The sequence below is a fragment of the Zosterops lateralis genome, assembly GCF_965231275.1.
Source record: "Zosterops lateralis genome assembly, chromosome: 5".
NCBI classification, from domain to species: domain Eukaryota; kingdom Metazoa; phylum Chordata; class Aves; order Passeriformes; family Zosteropidae; genus Zosterops; species Zosterops lateralis.
The window spans coordinates 68,869,221-68,895,731 of NC_139766.1; the positions used below are offsets into that span (position 1 = coordinate 68,869,221).

The following is a 26,511-nucleotide window of genomic DNA, read 5'->3' on the forward strand; positions in this document are numbered from 1 at the left end:
AATTGAATCGGCCTTTCTCCCAAATAAAATGCAGCTTTTCATCCCTGTGGAAGAAGGAGAGAGGTCACGGAGACCTGTGGAGATGACATATAATGATGTCTATTTTTATCTCCACTTTCTTCTTTAAAGATACAATTAAATTTGTTTCACTTTGGAAACTTGTAAATAGGTACCACCACTCTTTTAGAAAATGTCAGAACATTCTGACAGATATAAACCTGTAATTTAATATTTCTAACTTAAAACTCCAGATATAATTTCCAGGGACAATAATTGTGAACAGTGCCAGGCCTTTATTAGTAGTCTGCTTTTCTTCCATTGAATTATTCACAATAGTTATTGTAAAATTGAGCTTTTCAAACTGGAATATTCCCATTAATGCTGGTAAATTACTGGCACTAAAGAATGAATTGGTTTGCCCCACTCAGTTTTTGGTTTTTTTTTCAGGGAGACACAAAGACAAGTTTTATGTTTTAGCCTTTTCAATTTGACATATTAGGGGCCGCTAACTGAAGGTACACACCTGAGTTAGTCTCATCCAGGTGTCTTCCTTATACCCAGATTGCTCCTTTTGCAGAGAACGTGCAGCATTTCTGACCAAAATACCCATCTTAAGGAAGCTTATTTGGAAAAGAATAAACCCATGCATCTATCCACAGTGTTTTGTTTTTTTTTAAATTAATGAAATAATAGTCTATCTCCATATGATTGCTATTTTCATGAAGGAAAGTCTCAGATCACCCGACTTTTCTCTCTAATAATTATTGGTTTGAGTGTGTGTATGGAGTAGTTTCTGGGCATCTTTCCAAATCATATAAACTTTTTCCTGAAAATAGACATAATTTAGGATCACAAAATACTCCCAAGATTATATCATTGGTGAAATAAACAAAATTTAGTTTCTTTGGCTCTTTTTATAAGGAATTTATTAAAATACAAATTTCACACTGGGGCACAGTTCGATGATGAAAGTGATGGACTTCAAGCCCTTTTGCTGTTTTGAGACTGCACACAGTGTCAATAAAGATTTTGTGGGATTTGAAATTAATTTAATGGGGTTTTACACACATGGAATGAGAAAATAAATCAAGAAGTTTTGTGAACTTCTGACATCCCACCCCATCTCCTGACTTGGCTTTTGGAATCGGAGCCCTAAAATTTTGTGCCCAGGAATTGGGAGTGCTGAAGGCCGGTGTACAAGAGGTCACTCTCTAGGAAAGTGGGAACACTTTTCTTGGGTATCCCTGCAATCAGGGATATTTGCATATCCATTCATTAAAACAATATAACCACTGGTTAAAGTTTAACCAGTAAGCCAAGGATTGTTGCTGTGCTGGAAGACATTTCATAGCAACAGCGCTTCAAATATTTACTTATTTATTGTTTCCTTGCCGTTAATAATGGGATACCCGAGAGCCTGTTTGCATTTCCCTCTTGTTAAACAAAGCACGTTCATTTGTAGATTTAAATGGGGCGCTTTCTCTGTTGTGAGCTACCAGGGATTCCAGCTGTTTTTGCAAGTCGGGGAAAAAATTGTGTAGTTATGGAAAAAGCTTCAGATTATGTATTTTGTAAGTTTATTGCTTTGTGTCTCACATCCAAAAAATAGGGAGTTGTGTTTGCTCACCGAGGGCTGCGCTCTTCCTGGCATTTGGGATCGAGCTCCTAAATACAGATATTCATGTTTTAGGCGTCAAACCATTAGTGGGCTCATTTAGAGCGCCGTGAAGGTTGGCGGCACCGCCGAGGCGAGTAGTGAAACCCCGGCACGGCTGAACCTCGCAGCGAGGCTGGATCTCCCCGCTGGCGAGAGGACACTGCGGTCAGTGTACACGGAAATGATTTCACGGCGGGCAGACATACAGACAGACAGACAGACACAGGTCCCTCCTCTGTCCCGCACGGACGGAGCCCTCCAGGAGCACAAGCCCAGCAGCACCATCCAAAACCGGGCGTGAGGCTGCGGCACCACCTGCGGGTGACCCGCCCGTCCCACCGCTCCTCTCCCGGGCTGGCCATGTGTGGGTGCCGCTGGCAGAGCGCAGGGCGGGCCAGAAGCGCGTCCCTTTCCCCGAGCCAAGCAATTCCCAGCACTCCGCCATCCCGGCAAAGGCGAGCGGCGCCTGAGGGGAGCGGCCTCTCAGGGGAGCAGCCGTGGCCCCACCTCGGCCCCGCGCATGCGCGGCGGCGCGGCAAGATGGCGGAGCTGGAGGAGTGAGTGCGGCACTGGCGGGGAGGGTGCGGGGACCGCGGGATCCGCCGCCATCTGCGAGCTGGGGGCGGCCCGGGGGGATCGGGCTGTCACCAGGGTGTCACCGGGATCTCACCGGGTTGTCCCGCCCGCAGGCCGAGGCGGCGGATCCCGCTGGTGCCGGAGAACTTGCTGAAGAAGAGGAAGGCGTACCTGGCCATCAAGGCCACCCAGGCCAAGCAGGCGCTGCTCAACAAGCGCAAGGTACGGCGGGTCCCGGCAGAGCCTGGTCCTGCAGCCCCGGCTCGTCCTCCCGAGCAGGGAATCGCATGTCCTTGAAATTCCTAGGAGATGATCCGAGTGGCCGGGCCCCTCAGGGAGGGGGTCCCCCCGCGCCGCAGGTGGGCAGGGATCTTTCGGGGTTCCGAGGGGAGCTTGAGTCCCCCAGCGTCATCTCCGTGTGCCGCTGGGCCTTGTAAAGAGCACAGAATTCTGTAGGCTTTTACACTGAAACAGAAGTGTATGGAAGGCCGTGAGTTTTCTATTGGATCAGTGGTGCTCAGATGTTTGCAGCCACAGGTGGGAAACTGCAGCGCTGCTGGGTTGTCTCTTCTGCCCTGGGATTTCACTGTCTGAACCCACCTTTGTGCTGTAACCCTGCATGGAAACCCTGCTTTTCTGAGGGTGCATTTAGAGTTATTTATCTGTTAGAGCAGCACAGGTCATGCTGAAGCTTTTTTGTGCCTGTGGGGTGGCATGACAGACCCTGTGCACACTGTGCTATTTCCAGACTGGCAGAGCATAGCAAACATTTCTGATTTCAAATCTAATTTCAAATCTACTGTACCCCAGCTAATACAGGTGTCTGTCTTAAAGGTTTCACAGTGAATTTTGTGGCATTATGTGCAGAACTCCTGTCATTTTTGTTTGAGACCGTGTTTACATTTTTAAAAGCATCAGTGGCTTGCTGTATTTCCAAGGTGGAAGCATAAGCAGTAACATTAAATAGCCACTCCTTAAGAGTCTCATTAAAAGAAAAGATCTTAGTGATGAGACTTTGATTTGGTCTGACTGGTTTGAAAATACAAACCAATTTCATGGGTGATGTATAAGGTGAAATAGAACAGAAGAAACACAACATTAGATTATTTAATTTAAAATGGCCTGCCAGTAGAGTGTCTTAAATATAACTGTGTAATGCTGTGGATTTTCAAATCCTATTTGTATGAGAAAACACTATGTATAAATGGATATTCTATTTTTTAAGCTAAGGAGAGCCATTTAAACATATTTTTAATTTTGAAAAGGAGCTTTACATGTTCTAGTAATAATGAAAAGACTAATCAGATGAGCCAGGTGTTCTCTGTTTAAATTAGCAATACTTAATAGTTGAATGTTTGATTATTTTTTTCCCCACATGTGTGTCTTTATAGAAAAGGCCTTCCAGTGTAGTGATTTTCTGTTGGAGGGTGATTTTGAGTCACACTGGGGTATTGCTGTAGCATCTATTTTGCCCACACGTTGTTTCTGGCTTTCCTAGCCCTAGCTGGGCTGTGTGCCTAGAAGTATCCTGGGTCTTGCTCCATTTTCTCTAATTTATATTTTCCCTGCAGAAGATCTCTTTGTTCACTGTTCATAAGAAATAATTGTGTGTAAATTCATGTGTTGTCTCTCAGTTCTGTCTCCCTTGGGCTTAGATAATCAGATTTATTTTCTTACTGCCTCCAAAGGAAAGCACATTTTTCACTACTTCTGCATTTGATTTGGCCTTTCAGATGTAAACCTCTGAGACACTTGGGGTGGGTGACACTCTGTTTTCCTTTTGTCTGTAGCAGCAGACAGGAAAACAGATCCAGTTCAGGCGCCTGGAGACGTTTGTCCGGGATTCGTGGCGCAAGCGGCGGGATGACGCCCGGCTGAGGCGCATGGAGCAGAGGCCTGGGCACGCAGCGGCCCCTCAGGAGAGCAAACTGGCCTTTGTCGTGAGGACTGAGGAGTAAGGACCTGCCCCTGCCCATTCCCTCATTGCTGCTTCCCTTTGTTGGGTCATTGCTGCGCCAGGGCAGTGGGATCAACCCGGACGGGTCTCCTTGCAGGTGATGTGAGGCCTTTTGGTGCTGTATTAGAGAGATGTGGTTACTAACACATTTTTTTTTCCCCTCAGTATTAAGGGAGTGACTAAGAGGGTGAAGAGGGTGATGGAGCTGCTGCGGCTGAGGAAGAATTACACTGGGGTGTTTGTGAAGCTGAGCCCGCTGTCGCTGAAGATGCTGCGGGTCGTGGAGCCTTACGTGGCGTGGGGGTACGTACGTATCCCTCACTTGGGATTCTCCAGCTGCTGTCACAGATCCATTACTTCTCCTGGAATGGTCAGAACTTAATCAGCTTCCTATCTGAAACTTGGTGCTGTCCATTTTCTCATTGTTCTTTATATAGCTTGATTACTTTCCCACCTGTGCACAAGAAAGTGGGATGGGGCTTCCCACTGCGTCCTGTCTCTCTGTTACTGAATCTGATTTTTGCTTCTGTACAGACAGCCTAACCTGAAATCTGTACGAGAGCTCATCCTGAAACGGGGTCAAGCCAAGATCAAGAAGAAGAGGGTGCCTCTGACAGACAACGTGCTGATAGAGGAACATTTAGGTGAGGAAGAGGGTGAGAAAATTGAGGAAAGAGTTAGGCATTGAGAATTTACAGTCTGATCTGAAAGGGCGAGGAGAGACAAAATCTTGCCAAACTAGAGGACTGGCAATTCTGGAGCTATGTGAGATGATACAGTTGGGTATCTCTTCTTTTTTCTTGTACAGGGGGCTGTGGTATCATTTGCCTGGAAGACCTTATTCATGAAATCTACTCAACTGGGAGGTATTTCAAAAGAGTGACCAGCTTCCTGTGGCCGTTCCACCTGTCAGTGGCTCGCCACGCCTCGCGGAACAGAGTGGGTTTCCTCAAGGAGATGGGCAGGCCTGGCTACAGGGGGGATGCCATCAACCAGCTCATCCGGCAGCTCAACTAGGCAGGTGAGCAGTGCCTGCTGCCTTCATCCTGAGCCTCACCCTTCCTTCCCTTTCCTGAGGAGAGCCACACTGCCATTGGAGATGAAGGGGGGGGCTCCCTTGGGTTTGATTGTTGCTCTACAAAAGTGACTTCAGGGTAGGGGAATCTGATCAAGAGTGTGGGTCCCATGAGGAATCAGCACGTGCTGTTGGACACCTCCATGAAGTCTTGCTTCCTGGGACATAATACGACTTTCTTGTTTATTTTCTTCCCTATTCTGCAGGGGTTTTGTGACAACTTCAGGATCTACGACCTGTTCCTTCTCACCTTTCATGGACATTACCTATATGCAACGATCTATATGCAAGTTCTCTTGACTGCTGGTGCCTGTAAAAAAGAAAAAATACAGAGACAATGATGGAGATGGACTTTGGGCTGGCCCTTCTTAAAGAAGAAGATAAACTGTTTGGTACAAGAATGAGCTTCTTGGAGCAATTTGACTTTTGCATCTCTGTAAAATAAGTGGGGTTTCTAACGCTCACTGCTGCAGACTTCACTCTTTGAAGTGCATCTCCTTCTGGAGGTGAAGGGATATTGCAGTCACGATTGTGCTGACAGGCAAAATAAAAGGTATTCTACTGTTACTGCAGCATAAGCCCTGGCAGTGAATAATGTAACTTTTTAAGAACCTAGATTGTATTTAATTTAAAAAATATTGGGGTTTGTGCTCCTGATTTAAAGAGGACTGCCTTTTGTTTTTTTTTTAACTTCTGCTAGATTGGGAATGCTGGAGAGAATTATTTCCCGGAAATAAGAAAGCCCCAAAAGATTGTAATACAGTCGTGGGGTGGGGTATATGTAATTGATGTTTTTAAAATAAATTTTTGAAATTATTATAAGGTCCTACGTCACTGGAAAAGAGTGGAAAAAACAGAGTTTAACACTCTGTCTGGAATGAATTTAGTGAAGGAAGTGAACAAAACCATGGAAGAGTGTGAAAGTGCTAGGGTTTTAAATCCCTATTTTTTTCTACAAAAATGGGTAAGAACACATGAAGAGTTTGCTGTTTAACAAATATGGAGGCCACTTTGCTTAGTCAGTAGTTCACTGTGACTACTAAAATTGTTATTTGAAGACTTGGGTGGGGGCAAACTGTTAATCCATGAATGGACTTTGTATGGACTCCACAGCACTTGGAGACACAGGAAGGAAACAAGTAACAATACCAGCAGGATGCCTTTTGGGTGTTACTTTTGTGAGAGTTATAAACTAGGATGTAGTATTCGTAAAACCATCTGAAATATAAAGGACTACAGACTCTGAATTAAGAGAACACTATAAAACTTGAAGATTTATTCTGTAAAACAAGAATACAAACATAGAAAATGGTGGACAGACACTACAGACACACACAGACTTAAAACAACCCTGTCTCCAGAACTAGAGCCCAGTGGTCATTAAAATAGAAGTCTTCATGCATTTAAAGTTTTCCTGATAAACAGCTGCTTCCATTGTAGAGAGCTACAAGAATTGCTTGGTTGATTCATTGTAGGGTTATTTCTGGTAGTAAAGCAGCCCAGCCTTTTAAGAGGAGATCTGACATGCTAGGAATGAGATCTTTTAGTTGTACAGAGAACTTAAGACTGCTAACAGAAGGCAGTTTTAAAATAATTTTAAAATGTAAAATTACAGGATCTGAACACAATTCTAGCAGCTAATCCTAGATTTAGGCAGTTTTTCCAGCAGAGGCAGTGGTTTAACACACCATCAGTTTAGCTAATTCAGTAAAGTAAGAATTGAACTATGACCATGAATACCTTTTTTAAATCTCTTTGAAATGATTTAAAGATTGATGCCAGCTTAGTCTAGTGTCACATTATCACAGACAGGCATTTTGTCTTTGTATCATACTTCATCAAGAGGGCAGTAATGATGTAGTCATGGCTTAGCTGCATGATGAACAGAAACTGTACAAGGTGACAGGATATTTACACACAGAACTTGCCCCTGCATCTTAGGGAACAGAATCCTTCTTGTAGGCCACCATGGTGTTGACTTTGTGGATTGTGGTGGTGAAGGAACGCAGCCGAACCTCTTCTGAATTGGCGATGAACTGTGGCCCTGACTCCTCCCACTTCTCTGGCACTGCCAAATCCTTATCCGTGTAGATCAGCAAGTCAAAGGCACCTGGGAGCAAGGGAGAACAAATTCACCACAAGGAGATGGCAGGGTTGGAGTGCATCTTCTACAGCTTGAGACAAGGACCAAGGTTTTCAGAAGTTACACTGATACTAGTCATGTGAAAAAAACAATGGTTAAGTTGTATTCATGTGAGGCCATTTTAGTTTTCTCAAGTGAGTGTCATATTTTTTATTTTTAAACATGTTACAATGCTGTGGAGCTGAGCTCTGTGTAACACTTCATATGAACAAATTATAAATGAAAACTTGCATTCCTTAGGGCACACATACTAATTAATTTCCTCAAGTTTGTTCAGCCACCCCAAGTTCTGTCCTGATCTCGGTCTAACAAAGTGCTGTCTTACAAACGTGGTGATACACAACGTGTAATAATTTTAAAAGCCTCGGAAAACCAGGAAATATTTTCTAAAGTTGGAAAGTTACTAAGGCTTTTCAAAAGTGTCTGATTTCTTCAGTTCAGAATACTCACAGGCAGATTCCAGGAGTGGCAGGAAGGTTACTGTGGCAGTGATCTGTCTGATGACAGAGCGAATTTCATCCTGAATTGCCTTCTGAGATTTCTCTCGTGGTCCACTGGAAAAGTGAGAAAACTCTGGTAAGAGCAAAAACTTCTACTGTGCTGCGTTTCTTCTAAATACAGTTCTCTTTGTTAAGCTCTGGTAGTGTTGTTTGTTACAGTATTTTTAGAGTAGTAGTGACGCTTTCAAGTCCTAAGAAAAGTTAAGTGATAGCTGGCCTCCCTTTATTGTTGTTTGTGTGTTCAATGATAAAATGTTTGGCTTGCAGACAAACAGAGGGCGGGGCACTGAGAAAGGAGAAGGAACAAGTCCAGGACATTGCTCCTGTGCCTGCACCGGCACTGGGAAGTGGAGGGACCGCTGTACTCACTTGTCATCCTTCGCAGTTTTGTCACACTCGATGTCAAACTGCCAGCGCTCCAGGACCTCGCCGCTCTCGATGCTGGAGATGACCACCACCAGGCGCTGCACGATGCACTTGTACAGCCACTCTGCAAGAAGGCACGGCGGTCACTTGGAGCGGGAGCGGCGGCAGGGACATGGCCGGGAGGACCCCGCCGCCGGCCCGCACCTTTCATCTGCTCCGTCACGTTGTTGAGGTAGTTGGCCAGGTCCGGGTCCGTGGTGACCAGCAGCGTCAGCCCGTACTTCTGCACGCGGGTGAAGGTCTCGGGGGGGTAGATGCCCCGCTGGTACAGGATGCTGTTGATCCCATAGGCTGCGCGATTCAGACGGAGAAGGGAAAGCGATGTGTACCACACTCCCCCTCCCACGCCCCAGCCGGCGGCCACGTCGCCCCACAAGGCGCGGCCTCCCGCCCTCTCTCGCCTTCCCTCCCAACCCTCCTTCTCTTCCTCCCTCCCTCTCTCGCGGCGCGGTCCCCGAGACCCCCGCCGCCCCCTCACAGAAGAACTCGGCGACGAGCTCGGCGCTGCCGCGCAGGGTGATGCCCTGGTGCTCCCGCCCGAGCTGCCCCTGCGCCGCCATGGCCGCCGCTTCCCCGCCGCGCGGTTCGAATGCGGCCCCGCCCCCGTCCGGCCCCGCCCCTTCCGGGCCCGCCACCGCCTCAGGCAGTCCCCCCGGCCTTCCCTCGGGGAATGGCCATTCCCTGCGCCCCTCATCCATGGAAAACCGGCCGGGAAAGGCTGTGTGCGGGGTCCCCAGGCTGCCTGCTGGCAAAGGAAGGGGGTTTTCCCCCGTGTTTAACTCCTCGTCCCTGCCGGTGCCGTCGTGTCCGTGGGCGGGGCTGAGGGCGGCCCGGAGCGGGGCTGGAGCGAGGGAGGAGCCATGGGAATGCCGTGGGGAGCCGCCTTCCAGCTTTTGCCTACCTGTATTCGGCCTTATGAACCTAAAAATGGTATTTTCCAGGTATGGACTGAACAAATATTTCATTTATGATTTTTTGCTGGCTTTCATGGTGTAAGTAGCTGTTCCAAATAAAAATACTGTTGTGCAAGTGCTCTGAAGAGGCAGGTGGGGAGAATGAACTAAAGCAGGATATATAATTTTTCCTTCAGTCCATAATAACTAAAAAACAAACAAACAAAAAAAAAACCCCAAAAAACAAACAAAAACCAAACCAAACCAAAAAACAAACAAACAAAAAAAACCCTACCAAAAAACCCACAAAAAAACCAAAAAAACCCCCCCAAAAACCCACAAAAAACCAAAAATCCCCCAAAACCCCACAAAAAACCAACCAACCAACCAAAAAAAAAAAAAAAAACAAACACAAAAAACCCCCCACCAAAACAAAAAAAACCCAAAAAACAAACAAACAAAAAACCCCAACAAAAACCCACACCAAAAAAAAAAACACCACCAAAAAAAAAAAAAAAAAAAAAGAGGTAATAGGCATTTGGGTCGTTGGGTTGCCTTGGTGAAGGGAATTTGCCACTTACTTGGTCAAACAACTTAAGTCCTGTTACTACAGGGAGACGGAGGAAGAATTTGCAACCAGCAGTGGCTGTCACCTGGAGGAAGCTCTGGCAGAGGTGAACAGGTAAGAGAGACTGAGCAAAACAAGGAAATGTTGAAGTGTGTTGATAATATGAAGAGGGAAAGTTGTGGTCTGCTGGGATAGTAAAAAAGGGGGCCAGCTAATTAGCTGATAAAAATCAATTATAGGCAAGAAAATGAAGATTAATGGATTTGCTGGACACAGAAGAACTGCAAATGAAATTATTCCCTGAATGTGATTTTTCCAAAGCATCATCTGATATAATCCTCTAAGACATACCTGTGTTAGATACTCACAGTGCCCTTGAAAGAAACAAATTGAACAGTCTTAAAATGAGGTTGCATTCAAAACAGAAATATTTATGAGGATAAAAGCCATGTGTGGTACACATAGTACAGTGTAATGTACTGGCCAGCTGCTAAAAGAGTGAATTGATGCTGTGATTGCTTATTTTATTATAATAAAACACTTTTTCTCAAAAGTTTAAGCTTTCTCCTGGTTCTAGTTTTGATCCAAGAGGATGTATGGTTTCCCTCAAAGTTCAGGCTGCTGTGGTTAAAACAAATGTTATAGTCCTGAAGTCATGTGCTGAAGTTCTGAAAGGGTCTGAATAATTTAATTTAACCAGGGGAAATTTATTCTGCGTCTTATTCACTTGTGATTTTGTTATACAAAAGTCTTTCGAACAAAATATTTTCTGAGTAAGAGGAGTATATTTCCAAGGCTGTGATAATGGAAGCATTTTTCATCCAAAAAACTTTTAGGAGTTGGATTGCTGTGAATATCAGCTTTTTTTCTTAAAACCTTATGTACTGTGGTGCTCTTATTTATTTATCCCAAAATGGTCTCAGCCCTCTGGGTTTATTTTTTTTGTTTGTTTGTTTGGGTTTTTTTTGGTTTTGTTTTGTTTTGTTTTGTTTTGTTTTTTTGTTTGTTTGTTTTTTTTTTTTTTTTTTTGTTTGTTTGTTTTTTGTTTTTTGTTTTTTGTGGGGTTTTTTGGGTGGTGTTTTTTTTTTTTTTTTTTTTTTTTTTCTCCTACACTTCTTGGTTTGCCTTTTAATGTCACTGTGTTTCAGTTTGGATGGTTTGCACACAGAGGTGCCTGTGGTTTGTGTTGGGGAATATCCTTATCCATGTTCCTGAGCAAGCTCCATAGGCAGTGCCTGTGATCTGTGTTATAGGGAATATTTTTATCCATGTATCCCTGCTTTTCATAAGCCCTCATTTTCATAAGGCATGTGAAATCCCAATTGGATTTAATTTAGGTCTCTTACAACTCTTCAGTCATTGTTCAGTTTCTCAGTTACAGCTTGATGCTAGGGCACAATTTTTTTTTTTTTTTTTTTTTTTTTTTTTTTTTTTTTTGCTTCTCCTTCCGTGCAAGGAAATGTTCTGTATTTAGCTTGGCTTTTCTGCAACATTTAACAGTTGTTTCCCCATGGCAATTGTCAGTGAACCGTGGGCAATCTAAATCACTGCTATGCCTTCATTTTTATTTCAGGCAAGCCAGGTCACATTCCCATAGTCATTTGGCACACAAGAAGACATAATCCACTTATAGAGTTCATTCCCATTATTTATTCATTTTTTAACCTTCAGGAGGATGTGGGCAGGTCTCTTCTCTCCAGCACAGCAAAGTAACCTATGAAATGGAAGTTTCAACAGTCTGTGTAGCATTGAAGTTTGCAGGATAAGTACAGGTGCCTCCTGTCAGCTGTCAAAATTTCTTTTCAGGTTGGCTAATCCTATTTTTAAAACATAAAATGTGGAATATTATTACAAATAGCAATGCTGTGCCCTTCACCAAAGGCAATGAGAGTACTGCAGCAATGAAAGATTGTCTTGAACTTCAATTCAAGAAAAGAAATGGATATTAAAATGAATCATTATAGCCCAATAATCTGCACTGTAACTTTTAATATGATGAGCAGGCTTCCCAAAGGGACTTTCTTTGGTTTGGAATGCCATGTGGAAATTTTTAAAGTTGATTTTCTGAATGTATTTTGAAATTAGGATAGCTCGGGTGAGTACTTATTTCTTTTATAAAATGAAAGAGCTTTGATGTTTTATGACTTAAGCCAATGTTAGACCTCCATTTAACTTGAAAGTAGCTACATCCAGGTAGTGGCTGCCTTGTACAGTAAAATAAATTCTTGTAGATTTTGAGAATTTTGAAAGCTCCTTCTGTAGAACATAAAATTGTATCTTTTTCTTGTCTGTTTTTTTGGGGAAGGTCTTCCTTCGAAGACCTGACATTTTTCTAAAGGAAAAGAAGTTAATTTTTGTGGCGATTTTACCTCTGAACTACCAGGAGATGGCGATAGGCACTCGCGTTATCTGCACCCTTCAGTTTGGCTGTTTCACTGTTCGCTTCTTTACTAGTTTTACATCTTGTTCTAGTTTTAAAATCATTGCTCCAGATGAAGGGGATGCTTAATGCCCAGCTTTCGTGTTTACCTCTGGTTGCTGTTGCATTAAAGACAACATAACAGAGGAATGATTATCTTCAAACATTTCGTGTGAGGACAGGAATCCTGTTTCAGAATTGGGAAGAGCAGGGCTTTACTGAGCTTTTGTGCCTTTAGAACTCCTTAGTGCTGGATGATGTCATGTTACACTGGTAACAAGTATGTGGATTCCACTGAATCCTGCTCTTTACAACTTAATCCCCTTCATTACTTAATCCCCAGCCTGAAGGTTGATAGTTTGAAAGGTGAACGTTAATCCAGTTCAGTCCAGTTAGCTCCTGTCACATCTGAAGTTTTCATATTAATAAATCAGTGGAAAACTAGGGAGTTCTCAGGTAGCTTGAATTTACTAAGCCCATATTGCTGTCAGTTTAGCTTTAAATTCAAAATGAGCCTTCTTAAATACCCTGGAACATTGATTTATCATTTATAGGCTTATCAACAGAGGCTTTTGGTGGGTCATCAGAAACAGGGAAAATGGATCTTGAAGATTGGTAGCACAGTAAATATGCCTTGGTAGTACCACAGGGAAATTCTATAGGATTCTGTTGTGTGGTTGCAACGTGTTAGATGGGAATTGTTGCTTTGTGATTGCTTTACAATTGGGTTACTTCTGATGTCTAACCACGGTGGTCTTGCTGAGTTGATTGTGTGGCAAGGAATACAGTGCAGCTGACATAATGCCTGAGAGCTGTCATGGCTGAAGAAGAGAGATACATTGTGAAAAGCATGTTTTTGGCATTAGAAATAGTTGAGGCAAAAATATGAATACTTCATTTCTTTCCACTTGAAAATTAAGAGTCTTTATGCATTTTTTCTTACAGTTAGATCTCCAGGACAGTTAGGTGTCCTGCTGGCAGAATGATAATCATTACTGAGAACAGGCATAAAAATACTCAAATTCTTTCTCCAAATTATTGGACAGGTTAAGAAAATGGCAAAGGATGACTTTCTAAAGCTGTTTACTCCTGTGTGGTAGGAGGAATTCTTCTATGAACGTAATTTATTTCAAGAAAAACATCCTTTCCCATATGTTTTGAGAAATTGATGCATATACCTTTCTTTAAAAAGATACAGGACTAATTGTCACCAATGAGTCATAATAGTGAGCTGAGCTAAAATATTTTCTGAGGCACAGAGGCCACAGGGGCTGGGGCTGTGCCCTGAGCAGTTTCTCCCCACCCCATACCTGCATCCCTCAGTGCATGCTGCTTCTCTGGGAAGTCCCATATCCCATAGCATGGACTGACTCCTAAACTTTCCGTGTGCCTTATTCAGAACTCATCTGCTCTGCTGGTTCACAAACAAACATGAGCAGTCTAAAAGTAACATGGACTGTTAAAAAGGCCTTTATCTGGAAATCAGAGCAAAGTCTGATTACTAGCCCTGGTGGCTTAACACCCATTAAAGAAGGTGTCTTTGCGCAGGAACAGCATTGAGGTAGGTGGGGGAAATATCAGCTACAAACCAAAGCCTACACAATTCTGCATCACACATGAGAAGTGAAGAAAGGATTTGCCGGTGTAATTTGAATTGATGCACTTGATTTTCTAAGCCATTCATGAGCCTAGAAGGACATCCAGTTCACTGCTTGCTGTTAGTCAGCACCTGCAAAGTTTTTAAGAGAAAAACTACAGAAGAGTGTGTCAATATTTGAAAGTCCAATTTCAAAACTCAGTTTCAAAGCAGTCGCCTGTGCCTCGTGCACAGTGGATGGTCTCATCCAAACCTCATGTTGTGATGTTGCTAGGAGTGTAAAAATGGAAACCAGATGGCTCAGTAGTTAGTGTGAGATGTACTTTGATGCTTGTTGTTCCTTACAGTCTTCCTTTCTTGAGATCTGATTTGAGTGAAAACATGGCATTACTGCTCAAGGTAAGCTACTCCTTGGTTGTAATCTGACAGGCAGTGGAAGGTAGATTCTTACCTGAAGGGTCAGGTCACTCTGGCTACTGAGGAAAATTCCCTTGTGGTTGCTGGGAGTCAGCACTCTCCTTTTCCATCCTTCCTTGCCTGGGACTCTGTATGAACTTGGGCTAATCAGTTTAGATGTGGATTTCAAATTTCCACTAAAGGATTTAATAGTCCTGCCAAGCTCATGTACATTGAGTTTCTGCAGCTTCTACCGTGGAGATGCCTTGTGCACTGCCATCCTTTTATTTTCAAGAACAGGGTATCTACTTTTTTTTTTTTTTTTCTGTTTGGTTTGTGGTTTTGGGATTTTTTTTTTAATTTATTTGTTTTGTTTTTTTTAGTTTTCTAGTTTTTTGGTTTTGTTTTTCTAGAGGTTTGACAGTGATGACAGAGCCCACACTCATTTAATGCTCTGATATGAGAACAGTCATCTAACACTGAGAAAATTGAGGTTCAGTAACATTTATATCCAGAGGAAATCCAAACCCTCATCTCCCATGCCCAGGGAAGTGTTGTCATCACCAAGCTTTAAGCTAGTTTGGCTGGGCAACATTCCTTATCCCATCTCTTGAAACTGTGCCACAGAACAGAAGGGACTTGAAAATCCATTTGGAGACAGCAGAGAAGAGAAAGAGATGGAGCTTTAATGGTCAAGCCTGGCAAAGAGAGTGCAGAACCACAGTCCAGCTGTCAAATTACTTTGTGTTTCTTGTACTTTATTTTCCATATATTTTCACTTTGCATAGGCTTTTCAGTACCAATAAAATTTAAACAGTGGGGTCTCTTGCTCTGAATTAAACTTGTGACAAAGATGCTTTTCTAATATTTCTTTTTATTGATAGTCACATTTCCTTATAGAACATTTTCATTGTAAGCTGTGTTAAAACGCCACAAAACAGTATTAGTGGGAAATGGTAACAAAGATACCTCTGGTAGCCCTAGATGGTTACAAGAAATGAGGGGCATTTTTCTCCTGTTATTATTACGCAAGTGCTGCAGGATGACAGGCCTTGTCTGCTTGTTGGTTGTGTGGAATGCCCTGCACCCTCTGGTGCTGCCCTTCCCTGGCCAGCACAGCCCCATTGCTGAGCTCTCCCTGCCAAAAGCTCCATCTCGCTGGGCTGGGCTGTCTCCAGTTACTGCTGCACACAAGGTTTGCATTACCCTCATGATGTTTAGATCTCCTCTCCATGGCAGCCTTAACCGTGCTCCCTCCTTGGGCACGGTTTGGCCAAGAAGGTTGTGCACAAATTTAGAAGTTGTAAAAATCTGTGCTGACCTGCAGGTTTTTACACGTTACCCTTGGTGATTTTGTGTTATATTTACCAAACAAATTGCGTTGTTATGTGGAGGCCCCTGCCTCCAAAGAGGACATTGAAAGAGTCATGCACCCTGCACTCCCTTGGAGAGCAGACAGTGCATGAGCACCCCCCAGCTATGGATTGGCTACCCCAGTTCTGTTCCCTGGTTGATCAGTTCTGTATCCTTCCCTTGATTAGTCCAAGTTTCAATCCCCTAATTTGTTTATTAATGTTCTCCCTGATTGGTCCCTTTCCTCAGTTTCTAACCCCATTGGTTGTTGGTAAAACCCCACCCTCTTTAGTAGGTGCATAAAACCCTGACAGCCGAGCCCTTTGGGGTCTTCGGTTCGTTGGCGGTGCTGGAATAAAGAAGCCTCCCGGAGACCATCCCTGGCTCCCGCGTCTCCTTCTGCGCCGCTTGGGATCACCCCCCCAGGAGAAGCAGCCTCCAACATCTAGAGCCTTGTCTGGACTGATAGTCTTGGACTTCACAAAAGAGCTGAAATCCACCGAGGTGCCCTGCGCCACCTGGGCTGAGGCTGCCTTACTCAAGGCAACTCGCTAGGGAAGGTCACTGCCCTCAGAAGAGCTAGCCAGAGGCAGAGGTGGGTGGCGATAGCTGGTGCCCAACGTGAGGCCCTCCCTCTGGAGGTTCCCCTAGCGAGCCGTCCTCGATCTCGAGGTGAAGACACAGCCTTGGGCAGCCCAGCTCCTCTGGCGGACCCCCCTGTGTTCTAGCAGGAACTACGTCAGAGGTGTTGTCCGGGAACTGCAAACTACATCGGACTGCAGCCGGTCGCACCAGGTGGCCACCTCTCACTGGTTTTTTGTTGCCCATCAGTGCTATCGAGCGAAGAAAGAGTGACTTAATTGGGCTTTTCCTTTATTTATACCTTTTGCCGGTTGGGAGGGAGTGAAGGCAGGATGGGAAACATTTTCAGCCGTCCATCGCTTACCCATCCTGAACAGGAGTTTTATGTCCAAGTTAAAGCTATCCTTGTTGGGGCAAATTTTAAGTTCAGATGGGTGGTTTTAAAGAGTTTTGTTAAGTAGATTTTTAAGCATTTTTCATATGTTAAGTTAGATTCAGTTAAGTCTGATCATTTTTGGGATGATGTGGGAAGCAAGTTGACAATTGTACAGTTGGAAGGAAATTTATCAGTGGCAAAATATTTTCCGTTATTTAAGTTAATAATTAAAGTGTTGGAGGGAATCAGTTCGGGGAAAGATGCGGGGAGAGAGTTCGGGACTCCCAGTTAAAATCCTGTACCCCTTCTTCCTCACCCCCCACTCCTAAACCCTCTTCCCTTCCTGAGGGTGGGTCGGCGAGCGTGTCCCACAGTACTGTGCCGGGAGACTACTGTCCCTCGGGCACTCCCCAACCCCTTCTCTACCCTTCCCAGGACAGTGCTGGCCACACTGCCTTGGGCCTTCCCTGTGACCTCCTTCCTATGCCTGTGTACCCAGTTGTGCCCCATCCAAAAGTTAACCCTGTTGTTAATCAAGATGGCGCTGCCAGTGTGGTCAGCCCTGCCATTTTGTCCTCCCCTTGTCCAAGTTTTCCCGCCCTTTCTTCACAAAATGGCCCCTTTTCGGTGACATCATCTCAGGTTGTGGGCATGTCAAGTTCCTTCCCTATCCCCCACCCCTCTGCATCGATTGGTGTAACCGCAGCGGGCCCCTCCCCTTGTGTTGTGACCCCACTTCCCCATTACATCGTTAGTCTCTCCCCTGGTTACACCCCCTGCGCAGACTCCACCCTTCATCACACCCCCCAGGTGGAGGCCACGCCCCTGTCCCCACCTCCAGGTGACGCCCACGTGGAGGCCATGCCCCTAGCCCTGCCTCCAGACACCTCCCAGGCCACACCTCCAGCCCCACCTACTGATGTCTCCAGCTTGACTGGAAGTGTCAGTGAGAGACACCGGAAGGAAGCCATTTTGGCTTCAACTGCCCCATTGGGTTAACTGCTTTCCAAGCGCAGGGGGAAAAAACACAAACAGAAAATCATTAAAGCCCCTTCCTCGGATGTGGAAAGCAGTGAGTCCGCAATATCCAATTCTGAATGTGAGGAATATGAAGATCATTGGGCAAAGACAAAAGGTGACGCTATAAAAGACAATGACTGGGACATAGCTAATAAAATCACTGTATTCCCTATCATGGTCAGGCAAGGCCGACGACAGGCTAGAAGGGTTACATGGCATCCTGTGCCATTCTTGGAACTGAAAGAACTTAACAAAGCTGCCAAAGAACATGGTCGAGGGTCTCATTACTTTAGACACATACTTGAGGCTACCTTTGCAGCACACACGCTGTTACCACACGATGTCCGGAATATAATTGGATGTCTGCTCACCCCAGCAGAATACTTGCTTTGGGAAAGGAATTGGAAAAAACAATTAGCAACACTGGTAACAGCCTATGGAAACGATACCAATAAACCAAATTTAATACTGGAGCAAATTGCTGGTGAGGGCAACTATTTGAGGCCCACCGACCAGTTTGATATTCCAGACTCTGCATTAAGAGAAATTGCAAGTGCAGCAAAGGCATCCCTCATGTTAGTACCCGACGAATCAGTGCCGTCCCAAAGTTTTACATCCATCAAACAAGGTGTTGAAGAATCCTTTACCAAATTCGCGGATAGACTTAAAGCGGCACTAGAGAAACAATTAGAAAGTGCCGATGCTAGGAAGGAGATGTTGGTCAAAATGGCTTTTTTAAATGCAAACGCAACCACAAAACCTATCCTTCAAGCACTACCCCTTGACCCCAGCCCGACTATTGACCAGATGATTGAGGCGTGCATTAAACATCAATCTACCGAGAACACTGTGGCACAGGCAGTGGCACAAGGGATTGCACAGGGTGTTTCAGGTGCCTTTGCTGTTATCACCGCGAAAGACAGACAGAGGTGTTTTAGCTGTGGGCAGTTTGGTCATTTTATCGCAGAATGCCCAAAAAAAAGAGGCTGTGGAGGACCATCGGAAAAATCATCAGTGGATTAACAGTAACCCCTGTTGGATGGAGGGAGACTGACTCAACCGATGTTGATCAATCAGGCTTAATTTTATTTGTTTTCTCGCTTACATTTATATTCTAAATAATTAGTTCATACATATTGCAAAAGCCAAGCTCCTGATTGGTAGTGACTACACAATAGCTTACTTCATGCTATATCAGCATATTGCAACAGTTGTATCGCCTTGTAATGTTCAGTTCCTCTTTTCTCATGATCTCAGTTTCTCTCCCTCATCCTCATGCTGGCCTTGTCCTAGCTTCTAGTTACAATATTAGTCTAAGAGCTATTGTGTCCCTTATCCTCTACCCATTCCTCAGCTATCTTCTCCACAAACCCCGACAGATGGTGGAGGCAGGGAAACGGGAAACAGAGCGCGGGGTGGCGACGTGCGACGACACAAAATACCCTGCCCACTCCAACACCCAAAGACCAAGATGCAGACCAATTTCCACACGGACCAAAAACAACAGCTTCAGAGGTTCCCCCCAGGATGAGGAAGATGACTTTTACTCCCAGATACAGGTGGGAACCCGGCACCAGTTGGTAAGTGATCTGTCCGTTCAATTAGAAAATGACTCTATTTACAAGATTGCGACAGGAAAACATGTTCCACTAAATGGACCTTTTGATATTTTGATTATTGGGGACCCCTTTTACAAACCAGCCGAACTGGCTGTGATCCCTGAAGTTCAGACACTGGAGCCAGGGGAAGAGATTTTTATTTCAGTTATGTGCTTAGACTACCCGTATTTCCTACCAGCGAATGTCCCTATTGCCCAAGCGTTTCTTTTACCAAAGCCTCTACCTGAAACTGTTCCCCAAAACCCTACAGTGCTATGGGTCCAAATTAGGGGATCCAGAAAGCCCATTTATAAGGGCACTCTGTTTTCCAAAGGAGAGAAAGTTAAAAGACTAGGCGTGATGGACACAGGAGCAGATGTAACTCTGGTGGCAAAATCTGAATGGCCTCCCTACTGGGAATTGGAGCCAGTTGCTGGTTTTATCTCTGGCATAGGGGGTGTAGCAACCTCCTGGCGGGCAAAACGGAATGTGGTCATTAGCGGGCTGGAGGGCAAGGTAGCTACTGTCAGGCCATTTGTTGTCAGGGCACCCATTACCTTATGGGGGCGTGATGTCTTATCCCAATGGGGAGCAACACTAACTATTAATTCCAGGGTTTTTTAATAGGGGCCGCTGAAGAGCGCACGTTTGAAACTCCTCAGTTAACCTGGAAACAAGATCACCCAGTGTGGGTTGATCAGTGGCCCCTATCCACCGAGAAATTATGCGCGCTTGAAGCCCTGGTAGAAGAGCCGTTATCCAAAGGACATATTATTCCATCAAACAGTCCCTGGAACACCCCCATTTTCGTTATTAAGAAACCCGGAAAAAATAAATGGAGGTTGTTACAAGACCTCAGAAAAATTAATGAGGTAATGGAAGACTTTGGACCCCTACAACCGGGGATGCCCTCATCCATTATGCTGCCTCAAAATTGGCCTTTAGCTGTAATAGACATCAAAGATTGTTTCTTTGGGATACCTCTCCATCCGGCAGATGCACCAAAATTTGCCTTTTCTGTGCCGTCTCCCAATCGACATGCCCCGCTTAAAAGATACCATTGGCTAGTACTACCCCAAGAAATGAAAAACTCGCCAACAATATGCCAATGGTATGTGGCAAAAATATTGTCTCCAATCAGGGCTGCCTTTCATGATGCCATTTTATTACATTATATGGATGATGTATTGATTTGTGCCAAAGACCAGTCGGACTTAGACCAAGTTCTCCAAGCCACCATCCAGGCCATTACAGACTCCAGGTTCGAGATTCAGCCGGAAAAGGTACAGCTTACCTCCCCATGGAACTACCTTGGACTTCGCATGCATGAAAGGACCATTCAACCATGGCAAGCAGTCATCAGTTCCAACCCAAAGACTTTGAATGAGGTGCAGCAGCTCTGTGGCTCGATCAACTGGATAAGACCACTCCTGGGCATTTCATCAGAAGACTTGGCTCCATTATTCAATTTGTTAAAAGGAGACAGTTCCTTTACTTTGCCTAGGACCCTGACAGCGGGAGCCTGAGCTGCGATAGTCACGGTACAAGAGGCACTAAGTAGTCGTCAAGCCTATAGGTATGAACCGTCTTTACCGTTTCTTTACGCCATTTTGGGTACTACACCTCACTTTTATGGACTCATTTTGCAGTGAGATGATAAGCTCAGAGACCCTTTGCTGATCCTGGAGTGGATCTTCCTACATGCCCAACCAAACAAGACGATTACTACTCCCCAAGAAGCAATTGCTGCTATAATTCGTAAAGGTAGGTCATGCCTCTGCTCTCTTGCAGGGTGTGATTTTTCATGCATATATGTCCCACTGGCCACAGTTGAAGAGCTGGAATTTTTGCTCCAACATAATGACAACCTCCAGTTCTCCTTCGATAGCTATCCAGGTAAAATTTCTATCCACTATCCTGGCCATAAATTATTCAAAACTAATTTTAATCTGATTCCCAAATTTATCCAAAGCAAAACTCCTTTGGAAGCTGTGACAGTTTTCACGGATGGCTCGGGATCCTCTCACAAGTCAGTAATGACTTGGAGAGATCCTAGGACGCAGAAGTGGGAGTCTGACGTCCGAGTGGTGGAGGGATCCCCACAAATTGCAGAATTAGCTGCCATGGTCAGAGCTTTTGAAAAATTCAAAGACCAGCCTTTCAATTTGGTTACAGATTTGGCGTATGTGGCTGGAGTTGCTATGAGGGCAGAACATTCCTTCTTAAAAGAGGTGTCTAATAAAAATCTATATTCCCTGCTTTCTAAATTGGTCTATCTTATCTCCCACAGCAAGCAGCCATTCCACATCATGCATGTGAGATCACACACGGACCTTCCAGGCGCCATTGTCGAAGGGAGCAGGAGAGCAGACACCTTAGCAATGATAGCACAAACTACCAATGTGCCAGATATTTTCCAACAGGCTATATTGTCACACCAATTTTACCATCAAAATGTCCATGCCCTGACCCAAATGTTCCACCTAACAAGAGAACAAGCTAAAGCTATAGTTGGGTCATGTCCACAATGTCAGGCCTACCAAGTCCCCTTCCTGGATAAAGGAGTTAACCCCAGGGGGCTAAATAGCAATGAATTATGGCAGACTGATGTAACACACTTCCCCTCTTTCAGATGGCAAAAATACATTCATGTATCAGTTGATACATTCTTGGGAGCCGTCTTTGCTTCTGCGCATGCTGGGGAAAACGCCACCTTTGTAAAGAGACATTTTTACTTAGCCTTTGCCATGCTGGGAGTCCCCAAGAAAATTAAAACTGACAATGGGCCTGCTTATGTGTCAAAACAATTAATATCGTTTTTTCAAGAATGGGGAATTCAACATGATACAGGTATACCACATTCGCCCACAGGACAATCGATTGTTGAAAGAACCCATTCAACAATCAAGAGGGTCCTTAATCAACAGCAGGGAGGTACAGAGGTGTTATCTCCCATTGAGAGACTCTAAGGCCTTATATGTTATTAATTTCCTAAATTGTTCTGCTTCAGAGCCTAACCCCCCCCATAATCAGGCACTTTTCAAATTCGGCCAGAGCTAAGCTCACAGAAAAGCCGCCCGTGTTGATCAAAGATACAGAATCACATCAAATATTGGGTCCCCACCAGTTGATTACCTGGGGGAGAGGGTATGCCTGTGTGTGAACCCCATCAGGTCCAAGGTGGCTTCCAGCCAAGAACATCAAGCCCTATCTGGGGCCTACTGACAAAGACAATGCTAACCTGAATGTTATTGAGCCTCCTGCAGGGACACTGGAGCTTCAGCGGACGGCAGCGTGGAAAAGGAGGAAAAGAAGACCCAAAGCACAAAAGACGGCACACCGCCCTGTCACAAGGTCACAAACAACGGTGTGAGCAGTGCCGACAGGGATGCCATACCATGACAGAAAGGACTGTATTTTAATCTTCCAAGAAAAAGACTAAGCCTCACTGTAGGCTCAAGAGACTGTTACCCCAGAAATGCTTTCCCCAGAGTATCCTGCTCCCACTACTTTTAACCCTTACCCCCTGGATGTCCTTTCCCCTGTACTCCAACCTAAAGGTTGTACTGTCGTCAGTATCACCTTTAATTTTTAATAAATAAAGAAGGGGGAATTGTGGAGGCCCCTGCCTCCAAAGAGGACATTGAAAGAGTCATGCACCCTGCACTCCCTTGGAGAGCAGACAGTGCATGAGCACCCCCCAGCTATGGATTGGCTACCCCAGTTCTGTTCCCTGGTTGATCAGTTCTGTATCCTTCCCTTGATTAGTCCAAGTTTCAATCCCCTAATTTGTTTATTAATGTTCTCCCTGATTGGTCCCTTTCCTCAGTTTCTAACCCCATTGGTTGTTGGTAAAACCCCACCCCCCTTTAGTAGGTGCATAAAACCCTGACAGCCGAGCCCTTTGGGGTCTTCGGTTCGTTGGCGGTGCTGGAATAAAGAAGCCTCCCGGAGACCATCCCTGGCTCCCACGTCTCCTTCTGCACCGCTTGCGATCACCCCCCCAGGAGAAGCAGCCTCCAACATCTAGAGCCTTGTCTGGACTGATAGTCTTGGACTTCACAAAAGAGCTGAAATCCACCGAGGTGCCCTGCGCCACCTGGGCTGAGGCTGCCTTACTCAAGGCAACTCGCTAGGGAAGGTCACTGCCCTCAGAAGAGCTAGCCAGAGGCAGAGGCGGGTGGCGATACTGTTATTCATAAAGGGGGAAAAAGAATCCCCCTAAATTCCCTGCAGATGGCGGAGGATGTGCATGTGATCACTTCCATCTCCAGTTTCAGCTGCAGTTTCATAAAAATAAAAATAAAAATAAAATTAAAAAAAAAAAAAAAAAAAAAAAATTAAAAATGCTGATAGTAGCAAAACTGAACCTAGACTTGAAACAAAAACTTGTAGCAAAGGGGCAGTAGCGAACATGTTACATCGGTGTTCTCCAACATTAAACAGGATGCTGTAAAGCCAAAGGACATGATCTAATGGTGGGTAAGTGTTGTAGACAAAATTTTGTATAATGCCTCAAAACACACAGTAACAAATTCAGTTCTTCAGTTTCGTGTGCTTCAAGGTGGGGTTGCAGTAGTCATGGTACCACAAATGACACAGGTATGTAAAAGATTGTGGTGTTTGGGCAACATTCATCAGCCACCCCTGCTTGAGAGAGCTGTTCAGGGATGTGTAGTCAGTATAAAATGAATTTTACAGCTGCTGAGCACAACTAGAACTGGAAAATTAGTGACTTGAGAGTAACATGGAGAAATCTCAAATGGGAACCTACTGGCTGGGCAGGATTTTGAGAACCTCAGAAGATTTGGGCAAAGAATTGAGTTACCTAAGAAAAGGCATGTCTTAGGATGATGAATTGTGAGTAAGGATGATTTAGCCAACTTTTGATATGTTAAAGGCTCAAAAAAAAACCAGCTGTACCTTCTTTGCTGGATACAGAGCAGTTGGTGTCTGAGCTGCTGCAACAAGGCAGTAACTTGTGATTGTGTGCACACCTTTCACCTTCATGATCCAATTCTTGATGTGACTTCAGAAGCATTTTGGAAAACTTGACTTAGTTCTAATTTGCAGAGGGCTCCTGAACCATTTTTCAGTCACTACTCAGTATTAAGTAATAGAGACTGCAAGTTAGTATTGCCAGATTTCGGTAAAAGCTAGTCTGAAACAAAATACTGACCTATGTAGTGCTACCTTAGTTTTTCTTTATACGGAGTATTTGTGCTATGTTAAATCACTCTTGGTGTTTAGAATAGGCAGTCTCAGTCTCTACTCAACCCTGTCATGACCCTTTTTCCTCTTTCTTTTCTCAGTCTTTGAGTGGAGGAGAAGGACATGGTCTGGGAGTGTGACATTAGAACTGCTTGTCTCCCTTATTTTCCCTTGAGATTTGTAACATGAAATTATCAGTACCTTTAACAGCACTAAGGCAAAATTTTGTGGGGTCAGTCTTTTTTTTTTTTAAATTTTAAACAGAGGTGCTGTTACTTGCTAATATGCCTGAGAATGAATTTTCTTATATTAGGCTTACTACATTATTTACTGGAACACTAAAAACTATGCTTATGTTGGAATAGGACTGCCCTCTTATAACAGGACTCGTTTTTGTGAAGCAAAATAATTGTTCCCAGAAAAATGCATTCCTTCTCCATAAAACCTCCATTCCATTTTTCACACTGGCTATTCATTCTCTGAGAATGTAAAAATCATTTTTAGTGATTTATGGACTGCTGTTGCTAATATTTCTATGATCTTGTTAAATGTGAGTGCTTTTTCCTCAGTGGCCAGTTTTTGTGTTTTAAATAAGCAAAATGTCAATTAAACTAAACCAGGTCTAAATCATGTAAATACTAAAATTGGCATTGGCTTGGTGGCAGATTTTATAAATTATCAAAATCTGTCTATATCTGAGGAAAATGAAAAACAAGGTCCCAGATAACATAAGGAAGTAGGAAATGTGTAAATTTGCATGCTGTGTGGGAGTGAAATAGTCACAAGCAAGTCAAGTTTTAAATATTCCTCATTTGTATTGGCTGTGTTACGTGCTCTTCCATTATTTATGTCACAGAAGGTTTTATATATATTTCCCAGCTCTCTCAGCCTTTCTTCATAGGAGACTGAGTGTTGCCTCATATCCAGCCTGGTGTCCAGATCCTTTTCTGGAAAGCTGCTTTCTGGCTAGTTGGCCTCCAGCATGTCCTGCTGCAGGGAGGCTTTTTTATTCTTCCACAAGTGCAGGATTTTGCACATTCCCTTGTGGAAGCTGATGAAGTTCCTGTCAGCCCATTTCTCCAGGTGGCTGAGCTCCCTCTGGACGGCAGCACAGCTCTCTGGTGCATCAGCTTGCTCTTCCCTGTTTTCTGTTATCAGACTTGCTGAGGGTATACACCCTGCCCCATCATCCAGACCATTAATAAAAATGTGGCAGGAAAGCTTTGGATAAAGTCCTTTACTGAACAGGTTTTTTTTTCTCTGAGGAGGAAGACTCAAAATCCTAGCAAATCAATTTGGTAGTTTTAATTTTGCATCTTCACTTTTCTACAAGCATTGCAGTTTTTTTTTTCTTTGGGCGTTCTGCACACCATGGGCATCTTACAGGCTTTGGCTTTGGGCATGAAGGCTCTGGGACTGAGCAATCTCCTTTGTCTTGGCAGTATTAAAGTCTTCACAGCCACAGCTGCCTCCTACACAGCACAGAATGCCTCCAAGTCCCTTCATTTTCTCATGAAATTTGGCAGATTGGGAAATCTCAGGGACCTGTAGAAGAGTAAAGCCTGCCAGACACATATGCTTTAATTGTTTTCTTTGGAGACAGGCTCTGGGACCTTTTCTCTGTCAGGGGCAGCACAGTGGTTCTGTTGCTTTCAGCACCTGGTGGTGACAAGGTTGGCAACAAAGTTTGGCATCTTGGTAAAGTGAAGACACCTTTGGTCGCTTCTGTCTAAGAAAGCAAAACCCTGAACAGAACTCCTCACCTTTCCTGGTGTTTCAGCAGTGGCAGGAATCCTTTCTGGTTTTATAATGGTGTGTGAAACTGAGTGTCAGTGGGATTTGGGGCTTGACCTTCGTCTGGGTAAGTCTCTCTTCTGTACACTGGGGTAAGTTAACACAGCCAGCACAATATTGCATGTGCTTATGAAGCAGTGAAAGCCTTCAGCTCTAGTTCATCTACATCAGAATATCTTCAGGAATGGTGCATCTCCTATGGGAATGTTCAGCAAGGCAAGTTCACTTAGTTAAACAGTGGAACCAATATACGTTCATAAAAATGGGAACAAGCTTTGGCACAATACCTGTGGAGCCAGATGTCTATCAGTAACTCACCAGAAGCCACAAGAATAGAGAATATTTGTAAGATGAGACTTCTCTTTTTAAT

General features: G+C 44.3%; 3 protein-coding genes across 5 annotated transcripts; 2 read left to right on the forward strand and 1 right to left on the reverse strand.

Moving 5' to 3' along the window:
• The first annotated feature begins 2,169 nt into the window (after positions 1 to 2,169).
• Positions 2,170 to 5,928, forward strand: RPL7L1 (ribosomal protein L7 like 1). Its single transcript, XM_083860904.1, has 7 exons — positions 2,170 to 2,214; positions 2,347 to 2,455; positions 4,024 to 4,187; positions 4,356 to 4,493; positions 4,725 to 4,834; positions 4,999 to 5,211; positions 5,472 to 5,928. Exons 1-6 carry the CDS (start codon positions 2,198 to 2,200, stop codon positions 5,205 to 5,207), a joined length of 747 nt encoding a protein of 248 aa, XP_083717030.1. The 5' UTR covers positions 2,170 to 2,197; the 3' UTR covers positions 5,208 to 5,211; positions 5,472 to 5,928.
• On the reverse strand, positions 5,908 to 8,897 carry MAD2L1 (mitotic arrest deficient 2 like 1). Its single transcript, XM_083860905.1, has 5 exons — positions 8,813 to 8,897; positions 8,479 to 8,625; positions 8,278 to 8,398; positions 7,859 to 7,962; positions 5,908 to 7,375 (listed from the first exon to the last, which is right to left on the reverse strand). Exons 1-5 carry the CDS (start codon positions 8,892 to 8,894, stop codon positions 7,203 to 7,205), a joined length of 627 nt encoding a protein of 208 aa, XP_083717031.1. The 5' UTR covers positions 8,895 to 8,897; the 3' UTR covers positions 5,908 to 7,202.
• A 91-nt stretch (positions 8,898 to 8,988) lies between these two features.
• LOC310909266 (uncharacterized protein) lies at positions 8,989 to 21,215 on the forward strand. 3 transcript variants are annotated; one of them, XR_014590050.1, is made up of 5 exons: positions 8,989 to 9,275; positions 9,841 to 9,909; positions 18,918 to 19,118; positions 19,764 to 20,712; positions 20,928 to 20,959. XR_014590050.1 is itself a non-coding variant. In XM_083860906.1 (4 exons), exons 1-4 carry the CDS (start codon positions 9,195 to 9,197, stop codon positions 19,800 to 19,802), a joined length of 390 nt encoding a protein of 129 aa, XP_083717032.1. In that variant the 5' UTR covers positions 8,989 to 9,194; the 3' UTR covers positions 19,803 to 21,215. The 3 variants fall into 3 exon arrangements, 2 of the variants coding, with proteins under 2 accessions (XP_083717032.1, XP_083717033.1); XM_083860906.1 differs by having other exon boundaries at positions 19,764 to 21,215; XM_083860907.1 differs by having other exon boundaries at positions 18,918 to 19,097; positions 19,764 to 21,215.
• The last annotated feature ends 5,296 nt before the right edge of the window (positions 21,216 to 26,511 follow it).